Source organism: Acomys minous (assembly GCF_964271855.1).
Source record: "Acomys minous genome assembly, chromosome: 1".
Lineage (NCBI taxonomy): Eukaryota > Metazoa > Chordata > Mammalia > Rodentia > Muridae > Acomys > Acomys minous.
Window position 1 is genome coordinate 6512212 of NC_140483.1, and position 15749 is coordinate 6527960.

At 45.7% G+C, this 15749-nt stretch overlaps 1 protein-coding gene across 3 annotated transcripts in view; it reads left to right on the forward strand.

Annotated features, from left to right (window-relative positions):
• Window positions 1-15749, forward strand: part of KCTD3 (potassium channel tetramerization domain containing 3) — a 42428-nt gene that overhangs the window by 11921 nt on the left and 14758 nt on the right. For 2 of the 3 annotated variants that reach the window (XM_084773243.1, XM_084773242.1), the window contains exons 7-12: window positions 386-526; window positions 1070-1160; window positions 4602-4792; window positions 9184-9299; window positions 14834-14921; window positions 15002-15118. In XM_084773243.1, the coding sequence (XP_084629369.1) occupies window positions 386-526; window positions 1070-1160; window positions 4602-4792; window positions 9184-9299; window positions 14834-14921; window positions 15002-15118 (744 nt within the window). The remainder of the gene's footprint in view (window positions 1-385; window positions 527-1069; window positions 1161-4601; window positions 4793-9183; window positions 9300-14833; window positions 14922-15001; window positions 15119-15749) is intronic. The other variant, XM_084773244.1, reaches the window with a different exon arrangement.

The window sequence follows — 15749 nt, forward strand, 5'->3', positions numbered from 1 at the left end:
TCAGACTGGACACATTGACTGCTTAGTACCCTGAAGTGGGTAAAGGGCACATGATATGAGCCTTAACCTCATTGGCTTTGAAGAGTAAAAATCACAGATGCTGCTTGGATGGTTGGATTGTATCTTCTTTTTTTCTTTTTCTTTCTTTTTTCTTTCTTTTTTTTCTTTTTTCTTATTTTCAAACACGGTTTCTCTGTGTAGTCTTGGCTGTCTTGGACTGGCTTTGTGGGCCAGGCTGGCCTCAAACTCACAGAGATCACCTGCCTCTACCTCCTGAGTGCTGGGATCATAGGTGTACACCAACATGCGCAGCTACAATGTGATTTTTTTATTATTATTTTAATTTTTGGAAGGGTAACAGATAAATTTATCTTCTTCTTTGTAGGCATTCCCAGTCGCAAAATAACTAACCCAGCTAGACCCTCTGCGGACGCAAGGAATGGACTAAATTCTACAGAAGGTGAAGCCCGGGGAAGCGGGACAACGCCCGTACTCCCTGGAAACGGAGAAGAGACTGTTAGGCTGGGTAAGCCAAGGTTCAGAGCAGTTTGTTCTCCAGTGACAGGCGCCGTGAGTTCAGAATAGTACTTTTTTGCTATGTACAGTACTTTTTGTCCTCTGTGCTGTATGTTGAACCCTGGAACCTACGGCTAGAGTACCCAATGTTGTAGTGCCCACCCCAGCCCTTTATTTTCGTTCTAAATCCAGATTCATCATTTATATCTTGAAAAACCATTTAACACATATTTTTTATTTGAAGTGTAATATGCTCTGTTTCTGTTTTCCTTCTGTTGCTGTTTTTGTCCTTGGAAGAGCTGGCCAACTTTCTGTTGAGATCTAGCTAATGAGTTCACATTTTAGGCTCCGGGGCCTTGTGGCCTTGTGGCCTTGTGGCCTTGTGGCCTTGTGGCATCTATCGGAACCACTTAACTTGCCTCTGTCTGCTGACGGCATGAGTGCGCTCTGCTCCGACCACCCTTAACCCAGACAGGCAGAAGCATGAAGTGGCCTCGGCACCAGGACTCTCTAACTCGTTAAAGATGTAAATGTTTCTCTTTAAAACCAACAGGATTTCCAGTGGACCCAAGAAAGGTGCTAATAGTTGCTGGCCACCACAACTGGATTGTGGCTGCCTATGCTCATTTCGCTGTGTGTTACAGGTACTACATCCTTAATCATCATTTGGTTTTCTTTTAAATATATTTTATATTCAGGTTGAATATCTGTTTCTTTTGGCTGTCAGTTTTTTCATTGCATGTTTCACCCATTGACTTGATTAGAGTTTGTTTTTCCTTGGTATGTGCTGTAGTATGTAATGCTGGCAGCCTTCATGTCTTGCACGTTTCCCAGGTGTAGAAAGATGCAGCTGAGGTGTCTTACTTCTTCTGCCTCACCTCGCTTGTTATATTGAAGATGTTAGGCAGGATTAGGATGTGCACCCTGTGACTCCCTCTTTATGATGGTCAGTCTGTGCGTGGAGGTGAGGGGGGCACTGCACTGTTACCCTTTACACACTGTGGGGAGTGTGCACTAGTGAGGCAGAGCTGTGCATGGTGATCTGGCTACTGTCTGCAGTGTGCTGGGTGTCAGGGCAGTTGGGCTAGACTGGAAGGCAGTGAGGAGTGCAGAGTCCAGAGTGAGCTGGATTGGTTTTAACCGTGGAAAGTTAGACTCTGCTGAAAGCCTCTGGGCTGCAGGCTGTTACTCCAGTGGCAGAGAGGCAGGGAGGTGGCCAGAGTTACCCCTCAGCGGGATCCATTTAATTCTGTTGTTGCAAAGTGAAGAAAGTTAGAATTTTTCTCACATTTTTAGTTACTTTGGTTAAGAAAAAAGTAGCTAAAGTTGGTCAAAAGTTGGAAAACGCCTCAGGGTTTACTGTCCCATTGTAAGTCCTGAAAGTATGCCTGTGATTTGCCTCTGGAGGGCTTGGCCTGCTACCTGGTGGGGCTCGGCTTGGCTGCAGCAGTGAGGAGGCGAGACTGCTGCCTGCTCTGCAGGTTTTTAACTAGTTACTGAATAGCATAGAAATGAGCTTTTGGGAGATTCTTTTGTAGATGGTGCTTATATATGCCAAGACTAGTATAGTAAGGGGATTTTTTTTAGCGTTGAAAAGTCCGTTAGATGTTGGTCTCATGGCTGTTTAGTATGGGTGCACATGTGATTACTGACAAGGATTCCAGGAACCAGTGGTAGTTGTTACGGGGATGTGGCAGTCCTGCCTGTGTCACAGTTTTACAGATTGTCACCTGTCAGAGAGTGTTGAGGAGAATCCCACAGGTTGCTCACATCTCTCTCTGCTTTGGCTGCCACAGTTAGTCTAAGGCTGTAGCTGGTGCCTCAGCAGTGTGGAAGTGAAGGTGCGAGTGCTGCTTCCTTACAAACGTGAATCAGGAAGCAGACAAACAATAAAAACATTTCAAAATGAGGTAGCAGTCTTTCCTACAAAGTCTTTTTCTTCACAGTTTTATATATATAAGTTCAAAGCCTTAAAGCAGAGAGTGCTGTGGTGGCCACTGAGGGCTTTCCCCCAGGCCCTGACTTCTGTGTGGTTGGACTGTAGTTTTCTGTCCCGTTTTCTTCCTGAGCTTGACAGTCATTGAATTGAAAAGACCTTGTGAAAATTGCTGCCCTCTGGCATCAGGACTCATTTTAGTCTCAGTCTGGGAGGAATTTCCTTTGTTGTAGACAGTGGGAAATTTAAGAGTACATTTCCCTTGTTCCAAGTGAGTAACTCATTCGTTTACACCCTTTATCCTGTAAGTCAGCTTCCTGCTGAGTGTATGTGTGTGTCCTATGTGTACATATGTCATATGTATGTGTGTATATTCTGGTATGTTGAACTCTTATATGCTTATCACACTTAAATACACCATTTAATTAGAGGAACATGTTTACAGTGAGCTCCATTCTTTCTAAATCTGGAGGTTTTACTACAGAAAGTACAGTAATCTCTGCATTGCTGTGCTGGAGTTTGTAATGAGAGCTGGAATGCGAGTGTCAGTGTGCTTTGTCTCATTTTATATATTTTAAGTTTCATAGTACCTCCACGGAAGATTATACATCTATAGATTTCTTTGCTTGCATTTCAATTTGAAAACAAGTTCACCCACCTTACTGAGATTGTATCTATATCGGGGCAGTCATGCTGTCTAGACTATAAATGTCTAACTCTGTGAGGTCCTAATTGCTGTGGACTAAGGTACATGTGCTCTCTAGGCAAGGGTTGTCTGTATTTCTGCAGCTTTGCTTACAAGGTCACACCATCCTTTCAAAGTTCAGTCCACCAACATGTCTGCCGAGCTTGTCAGGAGCCACCTGTGTCCACATTGGCATAGAGCATGTGTCACTAGCTTTCAAGTATGGACAGCCCCTGCTTTCTGCCAGCCTGAGGGGGCTTAACAGTCCTCAGTCTCCATCAATTTTTACTTCCTTGGATGAATAGTTTGATGTTTCTCATACTACATCACTCCATCTGGTGGCTGAAAAGGGTAATTACAGACCTTAAAATGCTTGGGAAAATTGATAAAATTTCCCCTTTATTGCTTTGAAGCTTAAGTAAGGAAAACATTAATTTCCAGTTAAGGCTTATTTTGGATTTTGTGAGTTGTAGCTGTATTACTTGAGCATACATATTTAAATGAAAGCAGCGGCCCATGCCTGTGCAGTGTGCATAGTGCAAAAGGCAGCTTTGCCTGTTCTGCTAGCAGGACCAAGATGGGACTTTTGCTGACTTGTTCATCACGGCCATATAATTAGGCTGTAACCCTGCGGCCTCTGTGTGCAGTCACATAGAAGGCCTGTCTGGAAGACCCAAGTTCACATAGGACAGATAAGTCTATTAGAAATGGGAGCCAGACATAGTGGTACAAATCTGTAGTCTCATCTCTTTGAGAGTCTGCGCCAAAAGGATTGAGTTGGAGAGCAGCCTGGGCTACACAGTGGGTTCTGCTTCAGGCAAGCCTCAGGAACAAAGAAAGACCTTGTCTCAGAGAGAGGCAGGGGAGGGGAGAAAGGAGAGGAGGAGGGGAGCTAAAGCAGAATGTCCAGTTACTGTGGAAGGGGGAGGACGTGCTCATTGGGTAATCAGTGGCCCCGTGAAGTGCATAAGCCAGTCTTCAGAGAAGTCCTCAGCTCCACTGTGCGTTTGCTCTGAGGTGTTAGGGTTATGATCTGATGTCATCCAAGGTGCAGAGACTTCAGTTCTTGTCATGTCACATCAGTGACATCATTAATGTGATTGCTTACAGGAAAAATACAAATTCCATCTAAAATTCTGACTGCTGTTGGCCATCATTGTCCATATGGAATGACAGTAGTAGCTTTGTGGGAAAATTTGAGAAATACAACCATCTTAATTTTTAAAGCATTTTACAAAATTTAACTCTTACTGGGAAATACAGTATTCTAGTCCTTTTTTTGTGGTCACATGTCCTATGTATGTAAATGTAACTCAAGACTGATACTGCCTTGGAAGGTGATTTACCAACAGTTACTTTCAGTGCATACAGACAGACAAGGGTGGGTCTGTCGTCCTTGCCGTGTCCATGTTTGTTCTCCTTCTCACCCACACTAAGCTTGTTTCACGTGTCTCCTCCTAACAGAATCAAGGAGTCTTCAGGCTGGCAGCAAGTGTTCACAAGCCCATATCTGGACTGGACCATTGAACGAGTCGCTTTAAATGCAAAAGTGGTTGGAGGCCCTCATGGAGACAAGGACAAAATGGTGGCGGTTGCCTCAGAGAGCAGCATCATCCTGTGGAGCGTTCAGGATGGAGGAAGTGGAAGTGAGATCGGTAGGAAGACTTACATTGTGTTTGGCTGACCGTGTCCATGTCAGTTTGAGGTTTAGGAGAAATTGGCTGTAAGTGTGACAACTGGTGGGGGGTCCTACTGGGGCCCAGGGGGCATGGAGCTCAGTGGAGGAGGATGAGCTGGAGGAAACACTGATGCTTCAGGAGGGAGGCCTGTGGTCCAGTACACTCTCAAAGAGCCTGGATGCTGGACAGAAGCTGTTGTTGTCTGTTTCATCTGGTGGTAGCTCTTCCCTGCACTCTCACACTCTGTGGGTGGGTAAACAGCGCATGCTCTCTTGCTTCTGTAGCCAAAGTTCTCAGACTTTTTTAGTCAAGACCAGAAAGTGTTTGTATAGGTTGTTATCTGGTGCAATTTACCTTATTAGAAATTAAACTTGAAGTTTTTTATACTTACTGATATAAAAATAGCAGTACTGAACTCATTGCATTGTGATTCAAATCATGTTAATGAAAAGAGATGTTTTCATATAATATTTTCGAGACAAGTGATATTGGTTATAGTTTGTAGCTCTTGATGTCTTTTTAAACTTTTATTTTGTGTCTATACACCCATGTGTGTGGTGTATGCATGCGTGCATATGTATGTGTGAGTGTATGTTCCCGTGTGCCCATCTGTGGAGTCACAGAAGGATGTGGGTGCCCTGCTCTGCCACTCTGTGCCGTAATCCCTTGAGGCAGTCCTTTATTGACTTGGAGCTTGCTGGGTTTTCCTGGGCTGACCAGTAAACCCACTGTCTTTGCTCCCAGCCTACTACTAAGGCCAGGTCATAGGCACGCAAGACTTTTTCTCTGTTTTCAGGTGTGGGCTGGGGATCTGGCCTTGGGCCTTCATGCAGTTGTAGCAAGCACTGTTCTGAACTTGACCCTCCACAGCCCTGTAGTGATGTTTTTGTAACTTCTATTTCTGTACTTTGCTGTGATACATTGACATATGTAAAGACAGGGTGGCCTGAAACAGATAAGTAGTTGTTAAAACATTTTAAAATAATATTTTTGGATAACTGTGGCTCTTTCTCCTGAATCCTGTACCACATTTGTGAAATTTTTCTAACTCTACTATGAAGTCCACCAGTCTGTTGTGTTCTTTATTCCAGACCTGAGTTTAACACCTGTGCTGATCAATGGAAAATGTTGGATGCTGAGTTAGGCAGATTTTGGAAACACTGATAACAACCATTCACCATCCGGCTTTAATACATCCAGGCCTTAGAATCAGCACTGGTCACACACCTGGCTCTGTTAGGAAGTAGCCACACTCATGTCAGCTGAGCGCTTCAGAATACTAATTTTCACTTGAAACTTTGAATTTCTGTAGCTGGCAGCAAATACCATCTGATGCTTTCTTTGAATTAGGCTTGTTTTGTTTATTTTGGGGAACAGTATGCCAAATAACCAAATCTGTATTTTTTTCCTTCCCTCCCTCCCTCCTTCCTTCCCTCCTTCCTTTCCTCTCAGTGAGTGTTGAAGGTCTTTAGCCAGACATGCCAGTCTGAGTTAGAAGCACCTTAATTACTTGTGGCCCCTGGGACTTCCCACCATTCCACAGCACCCTTTTATGCACACCTGGGGTGTCCTCAGTGAAGCCCCTGTGCCTCCCCCACACCCCTCCTGCATAGCGCTGTGCTCATCTCTGTTGGTAATGGGAACCCCAGAAGCAGGGCAAGAGAGCTGCCTGTAGCCTGAGTGCTCTGCTGCCTCTTACACATTGCCTAAAAGTGCCACCTTGTATTTTGTCCAGTTTTGCTGTCAGTGCTTTAAAGTGTTGAATAATTGACTACCATTTCCATGGTTGACAGTGTAACCTTCCCCTTTTGGTTTGTTAGAAAATAAATTTTAACATTAAAACATACTGCTGTGCTGGCTAGTTTTTTGTCAGCTGACACAGGCTAAAGTCATTTGTTAAGAGAGAGCCTTAGTTAGGAAAAAGATCCCCCCAGATTGGTCTTTGGGCAAGCCTGTGGTGCATTTTCTAGATTGATGATTGCTATGAAGGATCCAGGTCACTACAGGTAGTGCCACCCCTGGGCAGGGGATCCAGGGTATTTAAGAAGCATGTCAAGCAAGTGATGAGCATAAGCCAGTAGCAGTGTTCTTCCAGGGCCTCTGTACCAGCTCCTGCCTCCAGATGTCTGCTGCACTTTCCCTGGGTGTCAGACCGCAGGCTGTACAGTGAAAGAACCCCTTTCCTCCTCAGGTAGTTTTTGGTTGTAGTACATATTGCATTGCAGCAATAGAGACCTGAGACAGCTGGTAGCTAACAGAAAGCAAGTTAGTTGTGAACCTCCTTTCAAGTGCACCGTGAGTGGAGATTTTACTCCTTAGCTTGTGTCCAGAGGCTAGCATGATGGTGAGCAGCTGCAGGACCTGGTCCTGTAGCAGTTTGTTCATGCCCTGTAAAGGTAGCCATTTGTTGTTCTTCGGAAGTTGACAGCATCATCCAGAGAACACTGTTGGGCTAGTGGATCCATGATAGGTTCTCCCGACTCTGGACCTGCCCTAGGACAGACTAGGGTACAGCAGTCCTGTATGAGGCGCAGCTGACCAGATCTTGTGCCGTTGCCTGCCCTGACGACAGTGGTCAGGGTCCTTGAGCCTAAGCTGGAGTGACAGTCTGAATTCTGGAGACCATTCACAATGTCATCCTGATTTCCCAGAACCTCACCCTTCCCTAGAGGAAAATTGGCTTGCTTTAATTTCTGCCGCAGGACTGAATGAAGTTGACTTTAGTTGCTTTTAAAGTTGCTCTGCCTCAGAACCATAGTACTGCTATGTAAATAATTGTGTATAATACAGAATTACTACCTTCTGCTGTGAAGTACAGTTGATTCCTTTACCTGTTTTTATTAAAGGGCAGTAGTGGTGGTTTATGTCTCTTATAGCTTACTTTGCTCTGTGCTGGTTGGCAGGTTTGCAGTCATGTGTCTGTTATGTAAATATGTATTTATACAGACACTTAAATGTGTTTTCTTCTGAGTTTTGGCTTTGTCCATTTATGTCATCTTCCTTACTGCTTTATTTCTGACATTTAAAACAACGTGGGTGTGAGTGAGTATAGGTGTGAGCATGTGCCAGGCCGCGTCTGAGGTGGGGCGCATCTTTTGGGAGTTGGCTTTCTCTTTCCACTGTAGGTTTTGTGGCTCTAGCTCGTATAGCCAGGCCAGCACTGCCCAACTTTACCTGCTAAGCCGTCTTACTGACCCCCATGGCTTTCTTCAAGATTGCTGTAGAACTTAGAAGCTTGAGTATATTGCCTCTGCGCTTACATACACTAAGAGAAGATGCCCAATTCTGCCATGAGGCCCAGGAGAAACAGCACATTTTTAGGCTTGTGCTTTTAAAACACACTTTGTTTCCCCCTGAGTTCTTTTAAGGCCTCATGAGCTAACTGTTGAAAAAAACTTATCACATTGGCACATAGGCACATCTTTGAAATGGTTGAGTAATGGTCCAAGTAAAGCAGGATTTATGTCTCGGACTCAGTTTTGTGAATTACTGGATTAAAAGACATTTCCAGAAGCTGTTTCTTAAGTAAGATGTTTCAGTGTCAGAGTTTGATCACAGAATTTTCACAGTGAAAATGATGACTGAGTCATTTGGCTTGAGCTCTTCATAGATGACGTATGAAGAACAGGAGTGTGATCAGTGATGCCGCGCATGGGCTCCACGTACCCCCCTCCCCGGGAGCCTAGGAGTCTGCCTTGTGCCTTAGGGCGGATTCCCGTAACCCACCTCCTTTTCCTCATAGTTGTTGTAGCTTACCCTCTCTCCTTCTCCAGCTTGATGACACATAGCTGGAGACCTTTGAAAACCCAGCTCATGGGCTTTTTCCCTCAGCCCTCTACCGGTCTCCTTTATCCCTCCAAGTATTATCGTCCCTGCACATTCGTCTGTTGTCTCTCGTTGCATTAGAGTTGAACATACTTTGCTCTTCTGAGCTGTAAATCTTGTTAAAACCCATCTCTCTTAGAAATCCTCTTGCTTTATGCAGTTCCTAGTCAATTAGTGTACTCAAAACAGTACTTTGTGGTCTTCTGTTAACTTATGTCTACATATGTCTTTGCTCAGTGGTTCTCCAAGACCTAGTCCATGAGCAGGCTAGCTCTGAAACTGCAGCCCAATCCCAGAGCCCTTTCTCCTCCTGCAAATCAGGTGCTGTGATGGTGAGCTAGGGTTGAGAGCCACTGACTCTGCGTTAGATGTTCCTAACAGCTTATGAAGTGACAGGTTCTGCCCTCTTTCTGGTCCCCAGTGAACATGGCTCACGATCGTTAGACTTAGTCGGTAATGCTGGAGGTGGTGCTTTAAACTAGGATGTGACTGGCTAGGAAGATGGTGCTTTATTAATGTCCCTGTTTGCTTTGCCATCTCAGGTGTGTTCAGCCTTGGTGTTCCTGTAGATGCTCTCTTCTTTATTGGGAACCAGTTGGTGGCCACAAGTCACACAGGGAAAGTGGGAGTATGGAATGCTGTCACGCAGCACTGGCAGGTAAGTCTCAGGTAACACTCATTGCAGAAGTGCGAACAGTTCCATGGTGACTGTGCCCCTTCCTAATAGAGTTCCTGCCAGTGGTAAGTGTGCCCCATGGGAGACTTGTTCCTACATAGAATCTCTTCTGTTTTAAAGAGTTTATTTTAAACTAAGTCTTCAGGCTCCCTGCCCCCTATTTCCCTGAGATTTTTAAGAGTCATACTGTGTGCATAGGAATTGAAAAAAGCATCATTTCCTGAAGCAAGATGAGTCTGGACATGGATAGGCTGTTGAGAGACAGTAAGGAGTCAGCTAAACACCTTCCAGGCCCTAAGGACGATGACACAAGAATGAAAAGATGGCTGATAGCTGACTCTGAAGAAAAGGGGGAACTTGAAGGGCTCTAGAAGTAATAACGTGAGATCAGGAAAGATTTTCAGTGTTTTTGTTTGTCTCCTTCTAAGCTAACTACACTTCAAGGACTGCACACTTTTTTGTTTTTTGTTGTTTTTGTTTGTTTTCTAGGGTAGGTGAAGAGGGGAGCTGCAGAGAAAGCGCTGTGGCCTGGAAGGATGGAGGTGGCTCTTTCTCCACAAGGGAAGGGTGGGAGGCAGAGCACAGCTAGACAGGGTGACCAGACCCTTCCTCTCAGGGACAGATGGTGAGGGAGTGTGTGGAAGTAGGTTACTGAGGACCGTAGGGGCTGTGAGCCGTCTACTTGTCGTGTGCCCAGTGGTCCATTAGTACTGAGAACAGGATGGAGCAAGAGAAAAGAAAGCATAGTGTTGGCTTGGTTGAGGGTGAGTTTCATTCAGGTGAATGCACTGTGCCAAGGGCTGAGAAAATGCAAAAAGAACAAGGTTCTTGCAACCAAGATAACAGGCAAGCTCTGGGAAGACAGGCAGAGATACAGGGATGTCGGGACTGGAAGGAACGTCAGCGGATTGATAACTTAAAAGGAATTGGGAAGAAAGTGGCAGTGAGTGGCTCAGGCTTTAGTGTTGGAGAAATTCCCACACTGCAGGCTCCTTAATCTCTTGTTGTGCTGACTTGAAAATGTAGCCAGCGTTCCGTATCCCTGGGTTTCACCTCCATGGATTCAGCCAGCTGGACTGAAAAAATTCCAAAACAGGATTGACATCTTTCTAATCATAGTTCCTAAACAGTACAGATCCCAGCTGATTGCAGAGTGTTCACATTAGGTCAGGCTTGGTGCTCTAGAGGTGATGAAGGGCACGGAGGTGACCTGCCAGCACTTCGTCTTGTGTATGTGTGCATGCAAGGTTTGGGTATGTTGAGGTTTGGCGTGAACCCAGCGTATATACTGATGAGTGGGAACCCTAGGGGCATCTGTGTGGATGTGCAGGCATCAAGGATAGAAAGTAGGATACAGGTAGCTGAGCCAGGTGACAAGTTCTCAGCAGAGGTGAAAGCTTGATTTAAAAGTAGCATGCGAGGTGGGGGTAGGGGAGGATATGTGACAGGATTGACGTGGAGTTCTGGGGGAACGGTCTGAGTTCTTAGGACTGAGGACACGGCATGACCCTCAGTTAAGGTATTGTCGTCTGGGAAGCTTAGCTTAAAAGATGCTATGATAGGTGGAGCAAAGGCACCGCAGGGTTGTCAGTGGGGAGGCGCTAACCGAGGTGGAGCTAACCGAGGCGGGCGGTTGTCAGGATTCTTCTGCTGGTGCTGCCCTGCGGAGAGGGTTGTGAGTTGTGAGAGTTGTGCTCTTGCAGTCACAGTGTTAGAGTGGAGCCGCTGTCTACACATGGGGATGCTGGACCTTGACCTGGAAGGAGCTGCTTCTTTATTGTCCTCCTGGCCTTTCACTGTTGTCAGAACCACACATAAAGGTTTTAATAGCTCTGAGATCCAGAGACTCATGCCGGTGAGCGCGTGTGGGTCTTAGCCTTGAGTGTTGTGTCTGTGTATCAGCTGATTCTTCCTGCCGGCGTGTGCATGGCTGAAGACCACATCTGACAGGTGGATTTGTTGCATATTTCAGAAAGACCCTGGGAAAGTTGTGCATCCGCGCAGCAAATGAGCCTTATAACTCAGCTGGATTTCTCTGGTGCATTGTGGAGATGGTCGACTGTGAAGCCTCAGAGTTGTCTGCAGATCTCAACAGACAGCTCTGACTAGAGGCTGGCTCCCAGATTGCAGCTGCACATTTGGCTAGGTCCTGAGTTGGCCTTTAGCAACATTCTGGCCACAAATAGCAGAGGAAGTGCCCAGGGCAGCCCCTGAGTCCTGGGAGTGCACCGTCAGGATGGGTTTGAATTGCTAGTCAGAGGAGCCACTAAGCCTTGCATCTGTATGTAACCTTACAAACATTGTAAAGTTCAGATTTTCTATCAGCATTCAACTCTGCTGTAATAAATGTTGATGAAATGTTATAAAAACCAGTCTAGTTGAGATAAGAAATCGGGTTTTATTTCTCATTCCCTTTTAATTTAATCTCTCCCTTCTCATACAGCGTAGCACACATCTACACCGTGATGTACAAAGGGCTAGTCATACAGCATTTATATGTGTCATCAAATAGTAGCTCATCCTAAGTAATATAGCAGAAAATAGCACCACATAAGCATCATTTCCCAAGTTCTTTGAGTTTAAATTTAGATCTACACTAAAAAGATAGACTTAAACAAAACGTGGAGAATAGTGTGGACTTTTGTTCTGGAAAGCCATAGTATGTCACACACTGTTTGCCTCTCAGAGGGTCGGAGAATGCTTCATGTGTCATTGTGAGGGGCAGAGACCCCGCAGTTAAGTGGCTTCAGTGATAAGCTGGCCTGTGACTCTGCAGTGGAGGCTGAGTTTGAAGATGCCGAGTAAACACCTGTGGCCTTAAAGTAGTCTGGACTGAGGAGGGGAGGCTTTCTAGAGTTAGCTTACCACAGAGCCCGTTGTCCTGCGGAGTAGATGGCTGTGTTTTCCTGAGATGAGCCTTAGTAGCTCAAGCTGCTACCGGTCTTACAGCAAAAAGTAGCTCCAAACAGCGAAGTCCAGGGCCTGACCTGTCCCGCTTCCTGTTGCCGAGACCGTCATGTAAGATGGAAATTCTCTTGGTGTGCTAGAGCTAGAGAGGTGCGGCCAGCTGGGCAGAGTGTGAGTGAGCAGTAGGCAGCTTACTTCCAGTGACCTGCCGCATGTGACACTGCCATGTTCTTTAAGAAGCTGAGTTTATTTTGTATCCTGCCAATTTGCTGAAGGTGTTTATCAGCTGCAGGAGTTCTCTGGTGGAATTTTTGGGGTCACTAATATACACTATCATATCATCTGCAAATAGGGATAATTTGACTTCTTCCTTTCCCATTTGGATCCCCATGATCTTTTGATGTCTTATTGCTCTGGCTAGAACTTCAATAACTATATTGAAGAGATATGGGGACAGAGGCAGCCTTATCTGGTTCCCGATTTTAGAGGGATTTCCTTGAGTATCTCTCCATTTAATTTAATGTTGGCTGTTGGTTTGCTGTAAATAGCCTTTATTATGTTTAGATAAGTGCCTTGTATTCCCGATTTCTCCAGAACTTTAAACATAAATGGGTATGCTCAACCATGTTCATAGCTGCTCATGGAAACAGCCTAAGTGTCCCTCAGTAGAAGAATGGACTAAGAAACTGTGGTACATTTACACTATGGAGTACTACTCAGCTATTAAAAACAAGGAATTCCCGAAATTTATGGACAAATGGATTGACCTAGAAATTATAATGAGTGAGTTCACTCAGAAGCAAAAAGAGACAAACGGTATATACTCACTTATATCAAGACACTAGTCCAAGGGATACGTCCCATGAAAAACTTTACTTACCAGGAAAGTGGGTCAGAGGAGAGGACATCCTATTGAGACTTTAGGTGAGAGTAGCATGGAAGAATGGGGAAATAGTAGGACCCACAGGGTCCTGGAAACCTACAAGAAGAACTTTATGACAGGCAGATCTGGGTCCTGGGGTCCTCCTCAAACTAAGGCACCAGCCAAGGAGAAATAGGCAGTAAACTTCGAACCCCTACCAAGACCTAGCCGACGAACATGATATTCTCCACCATTGAGTGGAGAGTGAGATCTGACTCTCACACGAACTCTGGTGCCCCTTTTCTGACCACATCCCCTGGATGGGGAGGCCTGGCGGCACTCAGAGGAAGGATAGCAAGTTACCAAGAAGAGACTCGATAATCTTAGAGCATATATAGGGGGAGGAGGTCTCCCTCAATCACAGACATAGGGGAGGGGAGAAGGGGGGAAGTGGGAGGGAGGGAAGAATGGGAGGAAACAGGGGAAAGGCTAACAATCAAGATGTAATATGAACAAATTAATAATAATAAAAAAAAGAAGCTGAGATGCTGGCGTTCTCTGCATAGACTTGCCTAGTGCGGGACTGTGAAGCTGGAAAGCCTGACACAGAGCAGAGGGCCCTGTGAACAGTGCCTGTTCATGGCTAGAGTGGACCTAGGCTCTGCCCTGCTCTTGTTCTGGCGGGCACTTTTCCTGGTGTCGGTTCCTAGAGCCCTCTCGCTCTCTGCTTCTCTCCCAGCCTCTGCTGAGAGGACGTGCCCTCCCCTCCCCTGTGGTTACACTACACAGCTTGCAGAATTGTCTTTTAGTTTTTTCCTCTGTCAGAGGTGTACAGTGTTGAGTGTTCAGTGAATGCCTTGTTAGATAAGCTTTAGCACGCAAAGTGAGCACACGAAGCAGATCACGAATAGGCCTTGCCTTGCTGGGGAGCAAGCATGAGATGTGCTCACTCCTTGGAGCAGAGTTAATTGCTGGGTGTCTGTCTTAGCCTTTTGTATGCACGGCTTCACGGTGTTGAGTTGTTAGGGATTTCACATGCACACACTTGACCTGACGACAGAGAGGCAGTTTAACCCTGTTTCTTGCCACTGCTACTTTGTTCTGTTGTTCCCTTGCCATTGTTGTTGTTGTTGTTATTATTATTATTGTTGTTGTTGTTATTATTGTTGTTGTTGTTGTTGTAACTTAAGTCCTTTGGGTTTCCATACTTGCTTACGAAGCAGACTGGTTGCTCTGAAGAGATGCCCTGGAAACCTAGATACATGGCAGCCTTGCCTCTGCCAGCTCCTAGAAGAACTGTTAGTAAGGACAGGGAAACCAGGACACTGTCCACGTGAGAGACTGCAACAGGGTGTCAAGCAGCCGCACTCCATCTGGAGATCACCTGTGCTGTCCACCAGCTCTGATTATTCCCTCTGTGGCTTCAGCACTTTATTTTATCTGAGTGCGATGGGAGGAAGGGTGAGGGCTGCCTTTACTTCTAGTCCAGGAGCTGTGATGCAGGAGTCCATGTCGCATGAGGAGGCAATGCCTCTGACTTCAGGGGCTGCTGAGGGATGCAGCTAAAGCACGTGTACTCAGAGCTGCATGAGGGCTTCTCAGTTCCCTGGGTTTTAAAGACAGTTCATTGTCCTGGCCTTCCTAAAATTGGTTATTGGGATGTCCAAAAGAATCAAAGTACTGAGGAAGCTGACACAGGAAGTAGAAATGATACTTGCTTCCTAGCCCAGTCGTCTCTCCACATCAGGTGCAGGATGTTGTTCCAATCACCAGTTACGACACTGCCGGCTCCTTCCTTCTCCTGGGATGCAACAACGGATCGATATATTACATAGGTGAGTGCCGAGCGTGCTTTACTCATGAGGCCCGGAGACCTCGCCCTCCATAGCTCTGACTAGTGTGCTCTTGTCCTCAGACATGCAGAAGTTCCCTTTACGGATGAAGGATAATGACCTCCTTGTCACTGAGCTCTATCACGACCCTTCCAACGACGCCATCACTGCACTGAGTGTTTACCTCACCCCCAAAACAAGTCAGTACATGGCCAGCCTTGGGGAGTCTTAAGACTGTGTGTATTTATGAGTTTACTGTTCTAGAAGATGCCCTGTAATGAAGGAATGCTGAGAAACACTAGCATGTAAACATGTGCCTGGGGACAGACCCTGTGCTTGAACTGCTGCTCACACATGGCATCAGTGTCCTGAATTCATTAGACAAGATAATCATCGGCACAAAAGAAGTTTAGTGCATGGTGAAATGCCAGACGCTGTAGTCAAAAGTGAATCATACAAACCATGGGTTGTTACTCACACTAGCCCTCCCTCTCCCTCCCTCCCTCCCTCCCTCCCTTCCTCCCTCCTTCCCTCCCTTTCTCCCTCCCCCTCTCTTTTGTCATTAGTTCTGTCCATTGTCCTTGGCTGCTTTCAGTGATAGAGATAAGATGTTGTGACACACTATATGGAAAGCAGAATTTAAAATATGTAATTACTACTTTTTTCTTTTAGAATGAGTATAATGAAGTATGGGTTTCCCCAGTCTAATTTACAATTAGACACAAAACTGGGAAGGTTTTAGAAATCACAGCTCTTCTCCACGTTGGGAAGACTTGGAAGCATGAGAACGGCATCTCCGATTGGCTGGAGTGTCCTGTTCTGGGCTCATTC